Source organism: Zingiber officinale, chromosome 11B (genome assembly GCF_018446385.1).
Source record: "Zingiber officinale cultivar Zhangliang chromosome 11B, Zo_v1.1, whole genome shotgun sequence".
NCBI lineage: Eukaryota > Viridiplantae > Streptophyta > Magnoliopsida > Zingiberales > Zingiberaceae > Zingiber > Zingiber officinale.
The window spans coordinates 3,780,218-3,803,371 of NC_056007.1; the positions used below are offsets into that span (position 1 = coordinate 3,780,218).

General features: G+C 34.2%; 2 protein-coding genes across 2 annotated transcripts; both read left to right on the plus strand.

Moving 5' to 3' along the window:
• Window positions 1-7,849: 7,849 nt before the first annotated feature.
• Window positions 7,850-15,379, plus strand: LOC122034645 (lysophospholipid acyltransferase 1-like). The gene is made up of 8 exons (XM_042593964.1): window positions 7,850-8,229; window positions 8,490-8,545; window positions 11,330-11,550; window positions 11,652-12,054; window positions 13,366-13,451; window positions 13,897-13,960; window positions 14,080-14,198; window positions 14,921-15,379. The coding sequence occupies exons 1-8, from the start codon at window positions 7,928-7,930 to the stop codon at window positions 15,059-15,061; spliced, it is 1,392 nt and encodes a 463-aa protein (XP_042449898.1). The 5' UTR covers window positions 7,850-7,927; the 3' UTR covers window positions 15,062-15,379.
• A 2,725-nt stretch (window positions 15,380-18,104) lies between these two features.
• Window positions 18,105-21,657, plus strand: LOC122033476 (glutactin-like). Its single transcript, XM_042592503.1, has 3 exons — window positions 18,105-18,743; window positions 19,901-20,080; window positions 20,192-21,657. The coding sequence occupies exons 2-3, from the start codon at window positions 19,981-19,983 to the stop codon at window positions 21,499-21,501; spliced, it is 1,410 nt and encodes a 469-aa protein (XP_042448437.1). The 5' UTR covers window positions 18,105-18,743; window positions 19,901-19,980; the 3' UTR covers window positions 21,502-21,657.
• Window positions 21,658-23,154: the final 1,497 nt, after the last annotated feature.

The window sequence follows — 23,154 nt, forward strand, 5'->3', positions numbered from 1 at the left end:
CAGTCATCGGAAAAATGGAAAAAAATAGAGCAACAGTAAACACAGACATGAATAGTGAATAACACATACATCCGTAGTACATGGACCCCCCCTTTAAATAGTATCCCTGTAGGCAATGTGCACATGTCTCAAGGCACGGATACGCTTCTCTAACCGTCCTATGAAAAGACATGTCAAGAAAGTATCTTTGACATCATACCTTAATAGGGCATGCAAATACCTGATGAGACATCAGAAACTTTCGTTGTGCGATCCGCCCGTTAACCATGTCTCGTTGTCAGCGACATTATCTTCCAAAGGGATATTAAGAGATATGAAAGGGGTCCCATTGTTTAGCCAAGCAGGAGAGTCGCTCGGTCGGGTATCCCCGTCCGGTCGACCTCAGCTGATCTTCTCCATAATCCCTTGGATCAGTTGATTATTTTTGTCTGACCGAACCAACGCTCTGGTCGCCTTAACGCTCCTCCGCTTCATGATGAGTATTTGATGTTCTTGTCATAGTGCTCTTGGCTATACGGGCATTTTGCTCGAACACGCCACTTGTCGATAGGACATTTTATGCCCGATCGACAATTACAGTAGACCTCTGCTCGGTCCACCGACCTTTGCTGGCCCATCTTTATTGGGCCTATCAATTTTCTAACGTTGATCGTCTTAATTTTGATATCCACGCTAATTATTATCTTTGCCCTTAACTTGTATTTAATGGGTCATCTTTATCATCACACCATTTCTTATATATAATTTTTATTCCAAGTAATTAAATATTATTTTTTTCATATAGAAGGTAAAATACTACTTATAGAAAACATATGGTTAAAAGGTATTTAGCCTATATATATCCCTTCAAATTTGCTACTTAACACCAAGTGACAGAACTGCCGACGGTGGGACCCGACCATTCAATAGCGTAAAATCTTGCTCATTTCCTTAAATGTGGATGTACCCAAAGTAACGCGATGCCACGTTGTAGATCACGCGTTCGTCGCTCTGCCGTCGCTTTTACTCTAATGCATAGGACGCAAAGGGGATCCATTACTCGTGCCAATAATGAAGCCACCTGTATCATAGGATATGTTCCGGTAATAACTACGAATATAAGGAGGTGAGATCCTCTGTCCCTAAAATATTATGTCCTCATATTTCAGAATTGATTGGATGGATTAAATCATATCTCAAAAATGCAATGTACATCATGAAAATATCATAACCATTCGATCGACGCTGGGACATAGGGACACAACATTTTAGGGACAGAGGATCTCATCTCAAATATAAGATCCTCTGTCTCGAAAATAACATGCCTTAGAGTTTTCTGTCCCGAAAATAACATGCCTCGTAGTTTTTTATTGATCAGATAAATTAAATTATATCTCAAAAATATAATGTACATCATGAGAATATTATAATCATCCGATCGATGAGGAGACACAAGGATACGTCATTTTCAGAACAGATGATCTCATCTCTTAACTACACCGCTTATTGATTCGATTTTTGACCCGTGTTTCCTTGTCAAAGAAGGTTAGGTGGCCCATATGATATGGGGTCGTCTTTAAGGGGTGGAAGGAGCTATTAAGATAGGTATTTAATTTTTTAAATCAGTTGATTTTAAAAATAACTAATTTAATTTTATAAAAAAAAATATAGATTATCAGAATAAATTTAAAAATCAATATAGAATAGATACTTTTAAGCCTCCATACTTTTTATTCTATTAAAACTTTTATTTTAAATTTTAGATAGAATAATTAAAAAAAATTACATTAATTATTTTATTTTTTTAGTTTAATATTCTTAAATATTATAATAGATATTTAAATTTAATAAAATAATTTTTTTAATCTAAATTATATATTTTGAATAAAAAAACTGACATGAATACGATCACCCACTAATAAAAAAAATCCACACAGCTGAAAATATAAATAATTGATTTGCTAGTCGGCAGGAATTAATTGGGCAAAAATAGAAAAGACTCCCTTTCATTAATATTGTTATTTAATAAAAGATTAGCAGGGTGAACGACTATTTTTTTAAAGAAAAGCGCTCATATAATTTGTATGATTGTTTAAAAAAACAATCTTTTTCATTTTTACACTTAATAATTTTAATTAAATTAAATAGATTTATTAGTCCTAACACTTGTAACTATTACATGTTTTAATTAAAAAAAAATAGATTCGCTATTTTAGCATGTTCTAATAAAAAGATAGATCGTCCTTCTAGTATCGATCCCACGGATATGGAGAGAGGTACATACAGGTACACAGGCCATAGACAGAGTAGCCCGAGTGATAGAGTGACCGAGTGGACCGAGGCTTGAGTGTACACAGTTTTCTTGAAACAGATTCACCACATCTCCGGCTATACTTCGAGGTTTTCTCGGATCGTCTATATCCCAGGATACAATGATTAACTATGATGCACACCAAACACTGGTGGTCATAACTAACTAAAAGGTACTCGTCTGCTATTATGGGTACTCCACCGAACAAGAGATGTACAACACAGGAGGAGAGGGGCGTAGGTAGAGAGCTTCAGCTTTTGTGTGTTTTTTGCTCAAGACCATGATCTCTCTTTATATAGGAGCATCATCCCTCATCTACATTGAATGTCGAGTAATGAACATTCAATAATGATAGTAGACGGTCATCAATGGTCGACATGTGACAAAATATTGGTCGTTCAACTTGGACAAATTTTACCTCGATCAGTCCGACATTTGACACGCATAAGTCGTACTTACACATAAGTCAACTTAATTTCATGCAATCCGGATCCGTGCATCTCTTATGCATCCATGCTTGAAACCGAGTCTCTTCTCATATATTTATTCATATCATCAATACATATTAATTAATATAAATCAAATAATATAACTTGAGACTTTCAATATAAAACTAATTTAAATTTCATTCACAATCAAAATTTTCCCTCTCCGCCTCTTTTCTATCCATATAACTCTAAGGGGGTGCTTAGTTGGATGGAATGAGAGTAAGGAATGGGAAAGAGGTTGAAAGTGGGTGTTTGGTTTGGGGGATTAGTGGTGGGTCCCATGGATTCATTACCCTAAACATGGGAATGAGTCATTCCCTAGTAAAAGGAGAGAAATGGGAAAGCTCTCATTTCCATTCCCTACTTCTATCAATCCCATTCTTATTCTCATTCCTTTCAATCAACCAAGCACCCCTAATAATATATACTGAATGCTTATATTGTTTAATATTATTATCTCCTTAAGAAATTATAATTACTATAATATTATAATAATTACAATTTCATATTAATTATAATTTTATAGCAGCCATCACATAGACTTATCTATCTTATTTAATAATATTCGTGTTATAATAATTATGAAACTGTAATGGTTACATATAAATTTATCTTGTTAATATAATTAATTAATTGAGGATTTAATGTGCGTGTGAGACAAGAGATGATAATATTCAACAGCGTATTTAAGAGTAATTGTATTATTTTATATGAAATTTAAAATGAGGTTGATGGGGTGAGACATTTTTTTTTTTTTAAGAAAAATGCTAATGTGATGATTCATTTTATAGGAGGATAGTGGTTTTTTTTTTTTAAAGAAAAACGCTAATGTGCTGATTCATTTTTTTTTAAAGAAAAATGCTAATGTGATGATTCATTTTAAAGGAGGTTAGTGGTTTTTTTTTTCAAGAAAAACGCTGATGTGATGATTAAAAAAAACTCTGTTTACGCTTAATCGTTTTAATTAAATTAAATAGATTTACTTTGATACATTCTATTAGATATTCATACTAACTCCTACCTGTTCTAAGCCTTTGTAAGTTTTGTAAGGGGTTTATAAAATTTTAAAAAAATAATAGAAAATTTAAATCATTGTAGATGTTAAATTTGAGATTTATAGTTAAAGAAGAGCATTAAAAATTCAAATATATTTTTTTTTCTTGAAAACTTATAATTAATGATAAAATAGTATTGGATTATGATTTATAATACAAGAGTTATATGATTTGTAATTTAGAATCTATAAAAAGAAGACAGATTCTTTTATCTGTAATTTGTTAATAAGAGAAAGGTCTATTGTATGGATTGGTTGATTTTGATGAACTCTACCTATTTAACAGATGGGGTTCATCAATCCTTTGATCTGCAAATTATGGATCAGAAGATGTCTGTCAAAAAAAATTATAGAGGAGTTTTTTTAATTGTAAAGAAAATAGTAGATTTTATATTTTTGATGTGACATTGATATGACATATTAAAAGTTACAAAAAATCGAGATCAAGTCCCCTTATCTATAAAAAAGTGGACTAGGGGATATATCACTTGTAATTACGACTTGATCGTGATCGTGATCCAGTCAAAATTGGTTGCAATCCCTCTTTGAGTTTATTGTCTCTCCCAAGTTATAGTTTGGGTCAGATGTTGGTGGCCAGAGGCTGCCCGGAGGCCAGACCCCGCTCAACGCCCGGCAGTCAAGGTGGGAAGTCGACAGCCTTCGGCTACCCACCCAGATTCAAACTATAACCTGGAGGACTGTAAACCTAGGGAGAGATCATAATCAATTGCAAGCACGATCCACCTATAATTATAAGTGGTTCATCTCCTAGTTCATTTTTTTTATACTAAAGGATTTGTCTAAAAAAATCTCATTTAAAAATTTAATCATTAGAGATGCAGTTAAGATCTTCTAATCCATAATTCCTAGTCCCCTTTTAATCCCTATACACTTTGGATGTAGTGTCTTATTAGTAAATTCAAGTATTCAACCCAAAAAAAAAAAAATCTAAAATACATGTACCTAAATTATGATTTTTTAATGATATTTTACCTTATAAGGGGGCGTTTGGTTCTTTCCTAGGAATAGGAATCGGAATGGGAATCATTGTATTATGGAATGAGAATGGGAATGAGCATGAATATCACTCTTAAAGCAATGTTTGGTTAGTTGCATATCTTCTATCGGAATAAATCAAAATTTCCTTTTTTACCCTTAAAGGAAAATAAGAGTAAAAATTAGATGTGAGAGAAAGATGAATGTGAGAGAAAAATATGATGAAAGAGAATGCTGAGAGAGAAAGTATGATGAGAGAGAAAATATGATGAGAGAGAAAGTGTAATGAGAGAAAATGAGAAAAAAGAGTGTGATTGGAGAGAGCATGATGAGAGAAGGTGAGAGAGAAAATATGATGTGAGAGAAAGTATGATGAGAGAGAAAGAAGAGAGAGAAAATATAATGAGAAAAATGAGGAGAGAGAGTGTGATGAGAGAGATTGAGGAGAGAGAAAGTATGGTGAGAGAGAAAGTATGATGAGAAAAAAAGAGAACAGTGAGTATGATGGGAGAGATTGAGGAGAGAGAAAGTATGATGAGAGAGAAAGTGTGTTGAGGAAAAAAGGAGGGAGTGTGACAAGAGATATTGAGGAGAGAGAAAGTATGATGAGAGAGAAAGTGTGATGAGAAAAAAGAGAAAAGAGAGTGTGATGGGAGAGATTGAGGAGAGAGAAAGTGTGATGAGAGAGAAAGTGTAATGAGAAAAAAAAATAAGGAAGAGAGTGCGATTGAGGAGAGAGAAAGTGTGTGATAAAATGATGAGAGAGAAAATATGATGAGAAAAAAGAGAAAAGAGAGTGTGATGGGAGAGATTGAGGAGAGAGAAAGTGTGATGAGAGAGAAAGTGTAATGAGAAAAAAAAAGAAGGAAGAGAGTGCGATGGAAGAGATTGAGGAGAGAGAAAGTATGATGAGAGAGAAAGTGTGTGATAAAATGATGAGAGAGAAAATATGATGAGAGAGAACAAAGAGAGAGAAGTGATATGAAAAAATAAATAAATAAATATATTTTGATATTTGATATTAATGGAGAAAATTTTAATTTTAAGTCAAGGGTATTTTTGGAATAAGGGAATATTTTGATTGATGAAAATAGGGTAATGGCTCATTGAAGGGGAGGTACATGGGAATGAGTTATTACCCAATTTCAAGGATTCATTCCCTTATTTGTATTCCTATTCCTATAATCCAAACATTAACAATGGTAATCAATGATTTTCATTCCCATTCCCCACTCCTATTACCCTAAACCAAACGCCCCCTAAATATCCAAGAATCAAAGCTGAAAAAAAACCTCATTAAATATTTATAAGGTAAGAAATACTAAAAAAAAATTATAATTCAGATAGGAGATTGAGGTATTTTATTTTATTTTTTTTCCTTTTTGAATAAACAATCATTTACGGTTGGACTACGATCCGATCGTAAATATGAGTGACATATCTCTTGGATCATCAAAAGTGGTTCAGGAGATCCTACCTCACTCGGCTCCGACCCGATGTGTTTCCCAATTTAATTAATGACGGATCTTACAGGCTGGCCGTTCGATTAGTCATTGATTATTCAATAACTACTATACGTCCTAAAAACGACGAAGGGGTGTTAAATGCGTGAATAAACTTCAGAGTCATCGCCGGTTATAATGTGGTTGAGGTAGTTGGGGACGCACGTTAACAGGGGAATATTCCACTGTGGGCCATAATTTAGTTATTCAATTTTATTTTTGAGTTTTGAGAAATTATGAAAATACATGGACTTTTTAACGTATTTGTCAAAATACTTAATTAAGGTTTTAATAATAGTTTTTAGTTTTTTTTTCACTGATAAAATAGAATCAAAATGTCCATGGAGATATATTTTAATATAAAATAGAAAGGACAAAAAATTTATTATCATTTATGATATCTTTTTAAAAAGATGTAAAAAAAAGATATTATTATTATTCTAATATTATTGTAATAAATACAACATAACTATTTTTTAAAAATGAATTTGAATAAATTTACTACACATAAAATATTTTTTATATCGAATACGATCAAAATTACTTAAATTTGATTAAAATTGCTTCACCTTAAAACAATATTATTATTACAAGTATTTTAAAATAATTTTGATGACGTTTCCCCTAATTTATTTATTAAATAAATTTAAAGCCTAATTTATTCATATTTTCATACCTTTGAAATATTCTTTCAAGATTTCAACTCTATTGTTTTTAAATCCACTTAGGCTATTTAGAGCATTCACATTAGCTTCATTATTTAAAATATATAATTTAGATTAAAAAATTATTTTATTAAATTTAGATATTCATTTTTTACTGTATTATATATAAATTTTCCTATTTTTATTCTCTATTCTAAAATTTATTTCCTAAATTTAGAAAAAAAAGTATTTATAAATGTTAAATTTAAAATAGAATGATTGATATAAAGATTTTTTAATTATGCTATCTAAAATTTAGAATAAAATCTTTAAATAAGTAATTGATGTGAATACTCTTAGAAATTGGGAGTAAAATTTGAAATCAGATTGACACAGTTAATGATGGCAAAAGAAGAATACGTTCGTCTCCAGCATCTCCTAACAATCCGTCCCAGAGTCAACACGAAAGAGATAAATCACGGGGGTTTACTAGTCTTTGAAATAATGACTAGTACATAAGGGAGACATTTACCTCGACCTTATCAAGATTGACACAACTAATAACTATATAAATGGTTGCTATAATATATTTTATGATCAATTTTCAATGATTATAAATTGTGTTTAACATCTCTTATATAAAGATTTATTGTGGGCATTATCACCTTAATAGAACTTGAATTATGGTTCTCCTATTTCTTATAATATTTTACTATTATACCACATTATCTTTTTAGGTGTTCTTTTGAGTATAAATATTTTTGTAATAATAATGGTAACTTTTTAATTTTTTTGTCTAAAAGGGTAGTTTTAAGAATTGTCAAAATTATAGAGGTGTTTTAACATTATTGCTAAATAGGATTAATAGATAAGCTGCCACGGTTTGCGATCCGTGTCGTCCAGCCAACGAAACCCTTCCCCTTCCTCTGCTTCTCCTTCGACGGCCGGCGACCATGGCGGTGGAGATGACGACCATGGCGGCGGCAATTGGGGTATCCATACCGGTCCTCCGGTTCCTTCTTTGCTTTGTGGCTACTATTCCGGTGAGCCTCTTCTGGCGGCTGGTTCCCGGAGTGCTCCCGCGCCACCTCTACGCGGCATTCTCCGGGGCGGTCCTCTCCTACCTCTCGTTCGGATCCTCCTCCAATCTCCACTTCCTCATCCCCATGTCTATGGGGTACTCCTCCATGCTTCTCTTCCGACGCTACGCCGGCGTCATCACATTCTTCGCTGGCTTCGCTTACCTCATCGGGTGGTCAGTTTTCAAGCCGATTTGTTCTCGATCTGTCCTCAATTTTTCGTTTCGGATCTGTTTTTTTTGTTTTTTTGTTATTACTGATTGAAATTTGGATGTTTGGGAGATTGGGATTTGATTTCACGAAAAGTCTCCTCTAACCGATCTTCCAGAAAGGGGGGAAAACTATTTTGGGTGTTTGTCTTGGCACCGGATTGAAATACGATCTGAATTATTAATTTTCGATTTTTTAGCTAATTTATTTCTCAATTTCCATGCAGCCATGTATATTATATGAGTGGCGATGCGTGGAAGGAAGGAGGGATTGATGCAACTGGTAGTTACTCATTTGATTTTAGTTTGACGCTTCATTTATCAATCATTTGTTATATAAGTACTCTTTACTCTATAGGGAGTTGCCTTTCTAAATCCAAATTGAAAACTTCATTTTTTTTCTAAACATCAAGGAGTGTGTTCATCTTTGGCTAACATTTATTGGGAATTCTGCTAGTTTTGATGTTAAAAATTTCCTTGAGTGAATATAGTCTCTTTTTTGAGATGGATTAACTCTTCAGCTATCTTTCTGTAAGAAGCAACAGCAATCATATTTTTCTAATGTTGACTGATTGTGGTTATGCTGATTCAAGCAATATACGCAACATTAGCTCATTTATGATGATTTACCATTTGATTGTGAAGGGAGTGTGAAATTTTTAAATGTTAACTTCTGAAAGACCCATTTATGTGGTACCTTTCAGCTATGAACTAAGGGGGCGTTTGGTTCATTCCTAGGAATAGGAATCGGAATGGGAATCATTGTATTGTGGAATGGGAATGGGTATGAATATGGATATCACTCTTAAAAGCAATGTTTGGTTAGTTGCATATCTTCTATCGGAATAAATCAAAATTTCCTTTTTTACCCTTAAAGGAAAATAAGAGAAAAAATTAGATTTGAGATAAAGATAAATGTAAGAGAAAAATATGATGAAAGAGAATGATTAGAGAGAAAGTATGATGAGAGAGAAAGTGTGAAAGAAAGAATGAAGAGAGAGAAAGTGTAATGAGAGAAAATGAGAAAAGAAAGTATGATGGGAGAAAGCATGATGAGAGAAGATGAGAGAGAAAATATGATGTAAGAGAAAGTATGATGGGAGAGGAAGAAGAGAGAGAAAATATAATGAGAAAAATTGAGGAGAGAGAGTATGATGAGAGAGATTAAGGAGAGAGAAAGTATGGTGAGAGAGAAAGTATGATGAGAGAGAAAGTGAACTGTGAGTATAATGGGAGAGATTGAGGAGAGAGAAAGAATGATGAGAGAGAGAGTGTTGAGAGAGAAAGTGTGTTGAGGAAAAAAGGAGGGAGTGTGACAAGAGAAATTGAGGAAAGAGAAAGTGTGATGAGAGAGAAAGTGTGCTGAGAAAAAAGAGAAAAGAGAGTGTGATGAGAGAGATTGAGGAGAGAGAAAGTGTGATGAGAGAGAAAAGATAAAAGAGAGTGTGATGAAAGAGATTGAGGAGAGAGAAAGTGTGATGAGAGAGAAAGTATGATGAGAAAAAAGAAGAAAGAGAGTGCGATAGAAGAGATTGAGGAGAGAGAAAGTATGATGAGAGAGAAAGTGTAATGAGAAAAAAGGAAAGAGAGTGTGAAATGAGAGATTAAGGAGAGAGAAAGTATGTGATAAAATGATGAGAGAGAAAATATGATGAGAGAGAACAAGGAGAGAGAAGTGATATAAAAGAAAAAATAAATAAATATATTTTGATATTTGATATTAATGGAGAAAATTTTAGTTTTAAGTGAAGGGTATTTTGGGAATAAGGGAATATTTTGATTGATGAAAATAGGGTAATGGCTCATTGAAGGGGAGGTACATGGGAATGAGTCATTACCCAATTTCAAGGATTCATTCCCTTATTTGTATTCATATTCCTATAATCCAAACATTAACAATGGCAATGAATGATTCCCATTCCCATTCCCCACTCCTATTCCCCTAAACCAAACGCCCCCTAAATGTTATATGCAATAGCAGAAAAGAAGCTTATTGCAGGCAGTCTGGCAGTGCCTTGGACTGTGAGCTTACTTTATTTTGACATTTTTTTTTTCTCTCCCTAAAATCAGATGCAAACAGGAATGCTAATAAATGCTCCCAATCCTGCACCTCCTTTCTTGTACGGACTGGAATTTATAGACTCATCGAATCTTATTTTCTCATGAAAAACAGGAAACAAATATATCCAAGAAAATTGTAATACCGATCAAAAGCTTTGTTGCTCTGGAAGTATACTTTGAAGTTTGGTTATCCCTTCTTGCAATATAGAAAGTTCACAGCACATGCAGCAGTAATTGCTAAGAAACTTTGATGATGGGCTCTTTTGCCCTTCTTCTTATTTTCCTTGGAATAAATGGTGTAGCATTTCCTAGCTAAAAATAACATTTGTTAATATCTATAACTATATGACTAATTGAAAATGTGAAGTGAAATAGTTTTTCAGGTGGAGCAATCACCAAGGTTCACACTTTTCTTATCTTTTTAAGAGAAAATTCTGGGATAATAAAAAAACCAAATTAACGTTTACATTCATATATACCAACTTAGCTTTTTACAGTCAAAAAGGAAATGGCACTGGTATGTATTAGGCGTAGTTAGGATTTAGGATAAAATAAAATAGAAAAAGAAAGAAAAAATTTGGTGAGAGAGGGATAATGGCCAAAGAATAACCCAAAATTTCCAAGTCTGAATGTAGCCACCCCTATAGCTCTTCCTTCTCAACCTCCTCTTGAACCTTTATCTCTTGTAATCCATCTTGTCTAATGTTGATACTGGTAAAGACACTTATCTGTGACAGATCTAGGAAGATATTCCAGTACCATCTTTAACCACCTGCTGAACTATGTGATACTTGGCACTTGCTTTGCCTTTTGTTTCTTCTTCTCTATTATATTCTATTCTAATCGAGATATGGAATTAAAATATCATGATTATCAAGTTCTTAGTCATCCTTTTGTTAATATTTTCTGGAGTATTAATGTTTTGTCTGTTATATAAATTTTGATGAAAAAAAATTGTGTTTATCATCTATTTTTCGTTATCACACACCTCTACTCTCCATTGTAGGAGCTCTGATGGTGCTAACTCTTAAGGTCATTTCATGTGCAATGAATTATAGTGATGGGCTAGTTAAGGAAGAACGCCTTAGTGAGGCTCAAAAAAAGTACCGACTAATACGTTGCCCTTCCTTGGTTGAATATATTGGTTATTGTCTCTGCTGTGGAAGCCACTTTGCAGGGCCTGTATTTGAAATGAAGGATTATCTTGAATGGACAGAATGCATAGGGGTGAGGACATATTTCATTTTTCCTTCGTATATTCTAACGAAGATCAAATGTACCTTTGCTAGATTATGTTCTCCAGTTGATGATATTTGAACTTTTGCCAGATCTGGGCCCATGACAACCGATGGCCTTCACCTTTTGGTGCGACCTTGCGTGCTTTACTGCAAGCTGCAATTTGTATGGGTTTATACTTGTTATTGGTACCAAAGTTTCCTCTTTCTCGGTTCAATGAACCCATTTATCAGGACTGGGGTTTCTGGCAAAGGTTGTTCTACCAATACATGTCTGGTTTTACTGCCCGGTGGAAATACTACTTTATCTGGTCAATTTCAGAGGCAGCAATTATCATATCTGGTCTCGGTTTTAGTGGATGGTCAGATTCCTCTCCGCCTAAACCACTCTGGGACCGTGCTAAAAATGTTGATGTTCTTGGTGTCGAGTTTGCAACAAGTGCAGTTCAATTGCCACTAGTATGGAACATACAAGTCAGCACTTGGCTACGTCACTGTAAGTTTGTAGACTTTGGTTTCTTATGGAATTTGATACTTTTTGTTTATTGAGATATTTAAAAGCATAGAATTTTCCATGCATTTCCATATTCATAACCTACCTTTTTCATTGGGGCATCTTGTACAATTTGTTCTAAATATTATCTCCTAAATGCCTCTGGATAATCGCTGTTAATATGAAAAGCATCCATGATATTGTTCATTCCCTGTGTTAACACATATGAAACTATATATATTTGTTTCGCTGCACACTTTTTAAGAGGTTACTGTTTAAGTACACAAATATAGTTGAGATAGAGGAGCTTTAACAATTGTTATTGTTGAAGCTGGATGTACTATATCCATTAGTCCCATATGAACAAGTGCCATGAAACATTTGATCCAGTAGTCTCATAAGGACAAGCCTAGAGAATCATTGTCTGTTTGTGAAACTCCTTGAGATTATTATGGTTGTTGGATTTGCACTTTCCTGTCTTAATTAGATGGTTAGTTATACACAAATGTGTATGTACTGCCATTGCATAATGCCGAAAATGCTCAATTTAACTGGTACGGTCATATTGTTTCTCGCATTTCTTTCTGAAACTAGCCTGGATAAGATAAAAGATTTTATAGGAGGGATTGGATTACATATCCATTCAAGCAGTGTTACACAGTTTCTAGACATTAGGACAGTACATCTAGAACCCATATTACAATGCAGGAGAAAACAGGATGCAGCAGTGGTACAATCACTATGAAGAATCCTATCGTTGAGTTGATGCCAAATGACTTCCAGACAACTGGAAACAGATCCATGTGATTCCATCAATCATTCTTGCTAGGAAGATGCTATAATCCAAAAGATATAGCTTTCCTTTGATGTTAAAATGGTTGACAGTGTGCTTGAAGAAGTTGCTTCCATTAATATTTCAATTTCACAATTGAAAAGCAAATGACTAGTTTTTCGATTAGAGGATGAACCAAAGAACAGTTAGCATTTGAGAGAATGCTCCATGACTTAGAAAATTCTAATGTATAATTTTCCATGAAGGATAATCCTGCTAAAATATCCAAGTCTTGCTAATCAAGTTTCACACCATTTACATAAGCAAAGGTGTTCCTGTTAATCGAGTTCCATTCCATTTACAGGTTGTAACCAAGACAGATTTGAAACATTCATTATCTGCAACTCTAAAATTTGTGACAATACTCTTTCTTTTCATTGACCTTAAGTTTTCGTCAATTTCTAGTTTATAATGATCAAATCTTCTTAGGTAATAATGATATTTGTGTGAGGCATGTAATCTGAGAGACTATGTTGTTGCAGATGTCTACGAAAGGCTAGTTCAGAATGGGAAGAAACCTGGATTCTTTCAGTTGCTGGCTACACAGACAGTTAGTGCTGTTTGGCATGTAAGTCACTGATGAAATTTGTTCTTAAGATTCTGCACAACTTAACAATACTGTATTATGTCTTTCCTGCTGCAACTTTATTAAAACCTGATTTGATTTCTAGCTTAGTAGTTTTGCTTGAATATTAAATTATTAATATTGGACTACCACAGAGAGAGTTTCCTAGGACCAATGTAATCTATTTAAGATATGCAGATTTAAGCATATTCTTTGTGGAAGTTTACTTCCAATAACCAATAAGATGGATAGTAGTTCATATATGCAATTAATTGTCATATCTATGTACATCATGGATCCCTTAAAGGTAGTCCTTTGATCTCAACAAAATCCAAAATTTGTTATTTCAGTATAAACACAAACATTCCTGTTAATACATTTACAAAAAGAAGACTAATCATGTATTAAACTTTTTTCTTATAACTAATAATATCTCTATTCTACTCAGGGATTATATCCAGGTTATATTATATTTTTCGTTCAGTCGGCATTGATGATTGCAGGTTCACGAGGTAAAGAATTACCAAAGCTAAATCTGTAACTCTCTTATCATATTCTACTTGTGTTGACAAATTTAACTACTTGAAGTTGTTATCTTTTTCTAATGTTGCTCTTTATTTGCATTAAACAGTGATCTACAAATGGCAGCAAGCTGTCAATGCAAAGAATTTTTTGCTGAGAAAGATGCTCACGCTTGCAAACTTTGCCTACACTCTTCTTGTCCTTAATTATTCCTGCATTGGTTTCATGGTTAGTTGTTGAACAGCTTCTTTCATGTTTTTCCATAATAATATTTCTTGGTTGACAACCATTATAGTGCCTGCTTGTCCGCTCTAGTCCTCTTTATAGCTTTAAAGGGTTGCTCTGTGCACATTATGTGATTTGCATAGCTTGTGGCCATTTTGAGGCATTCCATAGATTTACAAATTAGCTCGTGTTGCCAAAATCACATACCAACACCATTTTGAACTCTGAAATACCTCTAGTTAAATATACAATGCCTCTTATCTGACCTAAATAATACTGTGCTTGTATTTTCACAGTGTAAATCAGTTTCTGCCTATTTTCTGGTAGTTTTCCAGGCTTCAAAATGATTTACATATCAACTTGTGCTCCTGAATTTGAGCTTTGAGGTACCGCTAGTTGAACATATCAAGCTTTTCATATGTCCACAAATAGTTTCTCTCCCCATTTTCATACTGCAAACTAATTTAAAATTAAGTTTTAGCTGTTAACCAGATTGGGTTTTTAGGGAAATAATAAATCTATAAGGAAAAAAAGAAGCTGAGCTGCTTTCGCGTAAATTCAAACATTAGGGTACCTTTTGGGTAATTCTCATTATCAAGAGTGTGTGCCGGTAAAATCTCGACAGTGGTGTAAGTTTTATTGCATTCGGGGAACATGAAATTGTATGCCTGCAGTTTTCTTTCATCTGTAGTGAATGTTTATCCAACATTTTCCTTGTTCTGTAGGTTCTAAGCCTCAAGGAGACTCTTGCATCCTACCAGAGTGTATATTTCGTGGGGACCATTGTCCCCGTCGCAGTTATCCTCCTCAGTTACGTCATTAAGCCTCCTAGGCCTGCGAGATCAAAGATTCAGAAGTCCCAGTGAGGAACATCCTCCTATTTCTGTGCTGGTAAAAGAGGTGAAGAAACTTAGCAAACTTCAGTCTCTTTTAGAGTTTTACCTGATTGAATCCTATCTCTGTAGCTGGTAAAAGTTTACCTCTTTTCTTCTCTAAATTGTCTAAGCAACAATGATGCATTTACCAGCTGATCTCTGCTACTCTATTCAGCATTTCTTCGCTATGATGCTTGTTTTATGCTTTTGGTATGACTTAAAATTGCCTGATCCATATCTCTAGATTGTATTTTTATATGAATGCATTGTATTATATTTGAAGATCCATTACATTTAAAGGTTGAACTATTATCCGTGGACAAAGAGACCACTTGATGCTTTAGGTCAAGAAGTTTTAATCTTTTAAAAGTTTATTATTCTATAAAAACATCTTTAAATTTTCATTGTAAGTTTGATAATTATCTCTTTATAAGTGTATCCTTGTGCTACATCAACTCCATATTAAAGCTCTTTGTTTAAATTTTAAACGACACTTTACCAAAGATCACACTTAAAATTTTAAATTTACTAAAAGACGTATGTTACTTTATTATTTACCAAAGAATGTACTTTTTTAAGTGTAATTCTTATTTTACCCTTTTGATAATTTAATTTTTTCTATTATTTTTTTTTCTTCACTATTTTTTTCTCTCTTCTCTTTTTTATCAGCATGCAGAACATATGAATAACATTATATAAGATTTAGTCAATTTTTTTAATAACATTTTAATACATTTGAAGAAATCAAAATAAATAATGGATAGCATATTTGAACTTCTTGTAATCTCAGAAAATCTATTGGAATTGAAATGAGTGTAATCCGAGCTCTTTAGCTCCATCAGTGGGTTTTGGTCAAAATCTATTTCAATTCCTATCGATTTCTAATGTTGTAAGGAGTTTAAATATGGTATCCATTATTCATTTCAGCTTTTCATAGATGTTAATATATAAAATTGATCAGACTCAATGTGGGCCTGATATGGAATGATATTAGGCTCACGTTGGATTTTTTTGACGATTCTTTCATTTACATGTTAACATCTATGAAAAGTCGAAATAAATAATGGATATCATATTTGAACTCTTTACAACCTTAGAAATCCATAGGAACTGAAATGGGTGCAATCGGGTCGAAATCCACTGATGGACCTAGAGAGTTCTAATTGCACATATTTTAGTTCCTATAGATTTCTGATGTTGCAAAGAGTTCAAATAGGATGCCCATTATTTATTTCGATTTTTTATAGATGTTAATATATAAAATCGAAGAATCGTCAAAAATGCTCACATTGGGTCTGATATGAAATCATATCAGGCCCGACGTGGGCTTGATATGAAATCATATCAGGTCCGACGTGGATTTTTTTGATGATTATTTCATTTTATATGTTAACATCTATGAAAAGTCGAAATAAATAATGGATATCATATTTGAACTTCTTGTAACATTAGAAATCTATAGAAATAGAAATGGGTGCAATCGGAGCTTTTTACGTTCATCAGTGGGGTTCGACTAAATTTTATGTAATGTTATTCATATATTTTACATGTCGGTAAAAAAAAAAAAAAAAAAAAAAAAAAAAAAAAAAAAGAGAAAGAGAGAGAGAGAAAAAAAAAATAATAGAAAAAGTCTGTCAAAAGGTAAAATAAGAATTGCACTTGAAAAGATGTGTGTGTTTTTGATAAATAGTAAAGTAGCATATATGCCTTTTAATAAATTTTAAAATTTATGTGCTTTTTTTTTTTGTTTTTGATAAATTGCCGAATTTTAAAGCATTCATGGGACAGAAACCTCCATTGAATGCTTCTCTGTACCAATTCTTTAGCTTCTGCCACACTGCATTACCAAGAATCTAAAGCATTCATGGGACAGAAATTTCCAATTCCATAGCTTATGCCAGACTGCATTACCAAGAATCTAAAGCATTCATGGGACAGAAACTAATATTGAATGCTTCTCTGCACCAATTCTATGGCTTCTGCCACACTGCATTACTAAGAACCTAAAGCATTCATGGGACAGAAACTTCTATTGAATGCTTCTCTGTACCAATCCCACAGTTTGTAAGCACTCAAAAATAAATCCACATGTACATATCTCATTAATGGTCTTAGTGTAGTTCAGATCCTCTGTCCCATTTTTTTTCTGTCCCGTGTCTTATTGTTGATCGGACAGATCAAATTAAATTTCAAGGTATCATGCAATCTTTAAAATATGTGCAATATCCTCGTGATGTGCAAAATACCTTTGAGATTTAATTTAATCAGTCCGATCGACAATGGGATATGGGGATAGAGAGAAATGGGGACAGAGGATCTGAACGGGTCTTAGTGGACTAGGAAAAAAAATTAATGAACTAGGGAACACCCAACTTGATTCACTGGTCATATTTTATTAAAGTTTTCCATTGACCGTTAAGATAAATTGGGAAGTATTTATAATGGATTGCCCATAAGTCTAGTATCATGTAGTTGTGTTTTTTATTTGGAGAATTGTTTTTTTATAAATCTAATTATATTTAATCATGGATATCTAGATGATAATTTGATACTCTTGTGCACTGGAATCCCGAGGTTCTTAGTAAGATTACAGCTCTAAGTGGAGGTGTATTTTAAATTTGTCTAATAGAGAAATAATAATAAAAAAAGCTCGTATTCTACTTTTATAATTAAAAAAAAATATGAATCACTTATATTACTTCTTTTCACATTTAAAATTTTATCTTTTCCATTCAAAAAATTAGTGTCCTTAGTTTATATTGTAATTAGTTTTATTCGAAATTGATCGATCAACTTAGAAAATTTTAAATAACTTCAAATAAAAAATAAATCTATACATGTCTTGATATCTAAATTGTAAATTGAGAAAAAAAGGGTAATTACAATTATGAAAATTAGATAAAAGGAGTAATACTAAAACTTAGCGGTTTAAGAAAATGCCGCGGGGCCATAAATTATTCAAGCATTTATTATACTGCAAAGTAAATGTTTTTAATATATTTCAAAAATACACTTTTGACTATTAGAAAATAATGTTTGACCTTCTAAAACAGTCTCCATCGCCGGCCGGGATGGTCGCCTCGTCGGCGTAGACGCGATCCTTGATCTACAGTCCTCATCTCGCGCTCGATTTGATCGAAATGAGTAGTCTTGTGGCAACTTGAACGGAGATTGGGGACTCAATCGTAGAGCAGAATGCGGAAAACTGCAACGTTACTCGTTGCTCAGACTTGAAGTGGCAGATTGCGGCTGTCGGCGGCGGCGGCGTTTAGCTTGTGAAAGACGTCGCCATCGCCCGCCAAACACTTGCTCGAAAAATCTCATCTTGATTTTCAATCGAGGAGAAGCAGAATACGGCGGAGGACGGCGACGACGCCACGAGATCTGCTCGGTTGACCTACTTTTCCTCTTTTGGCATGCGCACGCAAGGTGTTCGATGAATTGCCCGTGACGGCAGGAGATCACAAATTCTACACTCTTCAAGGCAGGAATGCGTGCTGTGGAAGAAGACTCCAAAGCCATTCAATCCTATGAATCTACATACATAACCCCATTGTTTCATCGAGAAGCAAACATACATGGCAGAGCTGCAGTTGCAAAGGAGGAGGAGGACGACGACGACGGAGACCGGAGTCACCTTAGCATGAAGTGGCTCTCTGTTTCTGTTGGTAAGGTATGGCAGTTCTCTTTTGAATGAAAATAGTTTATAGAGGATTATCTGAGCAGTTTCAATCTTGGCCATTGTCACCGAGATCGAATTTGATGGCTGAGGTTGAACCCGACCAGCCTTTCTCGGTAGAGTATGATGCCTACTTTCTTTCGCACACAATTCCTATGGAGAGGCCCGCTATGGAAATAGTAGTAGATCCATATTCGAGTGGTTGTGACCTCAGTCATTGGCGCAATAGTAAAGTTGATGCTGACCTGGATTTCACGGGTTTTAGTATTAGAAACAACCTCATTGCAATGTAAGACGGTGTACAATAGGCCCAATATGGTCTGACCCTTTCCTGGGACCATGTATTGACGACACTAGGCTGCCCTTTTTGATCTCAATCATTGTAACTAAGATCATATCCTATGGGTCTTTTGTTGGTAGAGTATGACTTTTACTAAGATCATTGTAACTAGATGAAGTCTAACGATTGAGATCTAGTTCAATTGATATTTCTGTTAGTGAAGTTTGACATCTAGTTTGTTTCGATGAAAATAGCAAGTTTATTTAGGCAAGTGCGATTTTAAGGTCGAATCGGTAGTGAATTAGAAGACAATGGAGTGGTTCTCTATAGGAATATTATGAAAGCTCCTACCAATCAACATAAAGGTTGCATTCCAACAAGATTGAATTTGATGGCTGAGGTTGAACCCGATCGGTCTTTCTCGATAAAGTTTGATGGCTACTTCCTTTTGCACACAATTTCTTTGGAGAGGCCTGCTATGAAAATAGTAGTATTCTAGCGGTTTTGATCTCTGTCATTGTAACTAAGATTATATCCTATGAGTCTTTTTGTTGGTAGAGTATGTCTTTTACTTCCATTCTAATGTGATTTCTATGGAGAGACCCTCTACGAAAGTAGGTTTTCGAATCTCAATCATTGTAACTAAGATGAAGTCAAACGATTGAGATTGAGTTCAATTGATCTTTCTGTTTCAATGAAAATAGCGAAAGGTCATACCAATCAACATAAAGGTTGCATTTTTTTTCTTCCTTGTGTTTTTCAATCCTTCTTTTTGTTTCGTCAAAAGAATAATACCTTTCTTTGCTTATAAATTTAGAAAAGTTATATTCTTCGACTCTTAATCTTTCTTTCTTTTTCATTCTTTTTCCAGAGTGATTCACTTCAACCAACTAGAAGAAGAAACAATCACTCTCAACGCAAACGCAAGGCTCTGCTAATTGTTCCTTGCTAATGATAGAATTGGGTGTGAATGTAAAACGATCCGCTCGAGATCTCACTTTTATCGGTGTAGAGAGTGAAACTGTGTTTGTTCTCCTTGGACATCTTCCAGGTATCATGAAATAGCTATATCGTTAAGTTCCAATTAGTTACTACTAACTCGACTTGATGATGATGATGATAACAATGTTCGATTCTTATCGATGATGTATTGATGTTTTAGGATATATGCAAGATAAGATTGAAACATTCATAAATGAAGTGAGGCAAGAGATTTGCATCAGTGGTGTAGGAGACAAAGCATCCTTGGATATGGCGATCGGAGGAAGACTACGGTTGAAGAACGAGCTCGAGACCAATTCTTTCGAAAAGGTATTTGGTATCCCCAACGGTGTGGCATTGGATCAGATTGAGGTTTGTTTCGATGAAGAGGATGCCATCCTAATGATTTTGATGCCCAAATCCATCAACATGGAAGGTGAAGTCCATGAAAGAGCTAGTGGCAAAGTTGATGAAGGTGAATTAAACCGAAATGGGTTAGAGACCGACACTCATCGAAAAGAAGATGAAGAAACTAAACATGAAGAAGTGGATGAGTCAAACAAGAAATTTGATCTACCCCAAAGGCCCTCTATCGAGATTGAAGCTCCAAATATCAGGGAACAATTGCCTCCTTCATTTGGTGTCAAAGCGAATGGTAGTGGCAAAGTTGATGAAGATGAAGTAAACCGAAATGGGTCAGAGGCCGACACTCATCGAGAAGAAGATGAAGAAATGAAAAATGAAGAAGTTGATGAGTCGAACAAGAAATTTGATCTACCCCAACGGCCCTTGGTCGAGATTGAAGCTTCAAGTATCGGAGAACAGTTGCCCCCTTCATTTGGTGTCGAACCGAAAGGAGAACAACAACAAATCGAGGAGGAAAAGCACAATGGCCAACCGTTAAAAGAAGACGAAAGTCCAAGAACTTCTGAAGTAAATCAAGCTCTCAACCAACCCAAGATATCCCCAAATACCGAAAAGCAACAAGAAGATAAGAAAGGTGGTGTGGGTAAATCACATGAATTAGACAATAAGCTAATAGATGAAAAGGTTCTCCCGCAACAACTTAACAAAGAACTTGAGATGGGCAATAAGGATAAATTGCCAATGAAGGAAGTGACGGGTGAAGTCGATCAAAGAGAGACTCGAAAAGTCGACAAGGAAAGGGAAGCTTCCGAAGTAAACCAAACTCTAGGCCACCCCAAGATACACCAACATATAGATAAAGAACACCAAGAAGAGCAAGAGAAACATGACGATAAGAAAAGAGATGTGGCCGAAGAGCAAATTCGTGTACTCCCACGACAACGTATCCAAGAACTTGAGACGATCAAGAAGGATGAATTGTCGACGAAAGAAATGAAGGGTAAAAGAAGGAGAAAGGAGCAGAGAGGACTTGGTGTGCCACCACCATCTTTAGTAGTATCGGCTTTTCTCTTATCTCTAGCGGCATTGGTCATCAAACTAGTGAGGAATCAAAAGCGAACTTAGACTACTTCGATGCCTTGTAATGTTTTATACGAACACTAATGCATTCATAGATAAGGAGTTGAATTTGATTCCTATTTCAGGAGATAATGTGCACTCGATAATTAGAGATGTGTGTTGAGGACGCTTAGGAGGAGTTGTTAACTGACAATTTCACCTTTTGCCACCTCATATAATTAAAGATTTGTGAATATATGAAACATTTAAGTTAGGTTTAAATTGGCAACTATGCTTATAAAAGAGTTTGGTTCTCATATATATATTTCCTCTAAAAAGTTTAGTATGAGATTATATTCTACTTGTGAGTGAGATAGTCGTCTAGTCACAAGTTTGTGGATGTTCAAATGACCAATAATAATAATAACAAGTATGTACATGACCTTATTCTTGGAATAGAATGTGAGGTCGAGATATACACAGATAAATTAAGAGAGATATTTAATATTTTATTCTAGCATAACAATTCTTTACATTAGGAAGGTCACACACCCAATAAGATATTTTATATCTTCTGAAATTGAGCTCAAGATCTATTAGCATAAACATTCATGTAAATACCACTATGTTAGTCTGTGGGGGCCTACGTGACCCTATTCTAAAAAATTGATGAATCAGGTAATATTGAACCTGGGGTGACCGACTCAGTTTTACGATAGTTTTCTATCGGTCGTCCAGATAAATCAGGAAACACTTACGGTGGGTGACCCAAAAGCGTAGCGTCTCATGGTCGTGTGCTCCATTTGGAAGAAAAATTCATACAAATATATCGTACCTAGGGATCAAACTACGAGTACTTGGGTGACAACTTTATGCCCTTTCGCTGAACTATAGCCCGGGGGGCTACATGGCCATATTCTATTATAGTAAAGGTGGAATCCACCATCTAGTGGCCCCACATCAGGGCCATCTCAAGATTCTCCTAGACCCTAAGTAATAATAATAATAATAATAATAATCATAAGTCATTTAATATATTTTTAAAGTTTTTGCTCAAACTTTTTTCATTTGAATTTGGGATTAAGAATGATCGGTTTAAAAAAAAAGATTTATTTTTTAAAAAGTAAAATATTATTTTTATATAAAATTTAGTTTTCTCGTTAATATTTAGATAATTTTTTTTAACATTGTTAAATTATTTAATCTTTTTGAGACATTGTTGAACGTAAATAAAACTTTATTAATTTTAATTTTGAATTTTTCTTCTGACGAAGTATTTTACTTTACGTTGTCTGGATAAAAAAAATCTCTGATTCATGTTATTATCGAGGAAGAAAAAGAAAGAGTGAGAAAGAAATATTATCGGCGAGAGAGGAGAAGAGCGTTCTTTGAGAATTACCGGCGAGAGAGCATAAACTTACAGAATTATTGATGTAAAAAGAAAAAAGATACCGACGAGCGCATAAACGTACAAAATTAATGATCAGAAAAGAAATAGGCACGAAACACTAGTGAGAGAATAATTAGGATTTTTTAGAGATATTGATAAGGGAAGAGTTTATTAGTTTTATAAGATATATAATTAAATAAAATAAAATCTCGGCTAAGTGCAATTATGAGGAAATAAAATTAAATAAAATAAAATCTTAGTTAATTGTAATGATGAGGAAATAAGGATACGCGTAAGATATAAATAGGAATAATGAATTAATTGATAAG

Excerpts from the sequence above, each read along its gene's own strand:
- LOC122034645 (XM_042593964.1), top strand. The coding sequence starts at position 7,928 with ATGGCGGTGGAGATGACGACCATGGCGGCGGCAATTGGGGTATCCATA. Across the intron at positions 11,551-11,651 it reads AATGGACAGAATGCATAGGG|ATCTGGGCCCATGACAACCG; the intron begins GTGAGGACATAT and ends AACTTTTGCCAG. Across the intron at positions 12,055-13,365 it reads CAGCACTTGGCTACGTCACT|ATGTCTACGAAAGGCTAGTT; the intron begins GTAAGTTTGTAG and ends ATGTTGTTGCAG.
- LOC122033476 (XM_042592503.1), top strand. The coding sequence starts at position 19,981 with ATGATAGAATTGGGTGTGAATGTAAAACGATCCGCTCGAGATCTCACT. Across the intron at positions 20,081-20,191 it reads TCTCCTTGGACATCTTCCAG|GATATATGCAAGATAAGATT; the intron begins GTATCATGAAAT and ends TTGATGTTTTAG.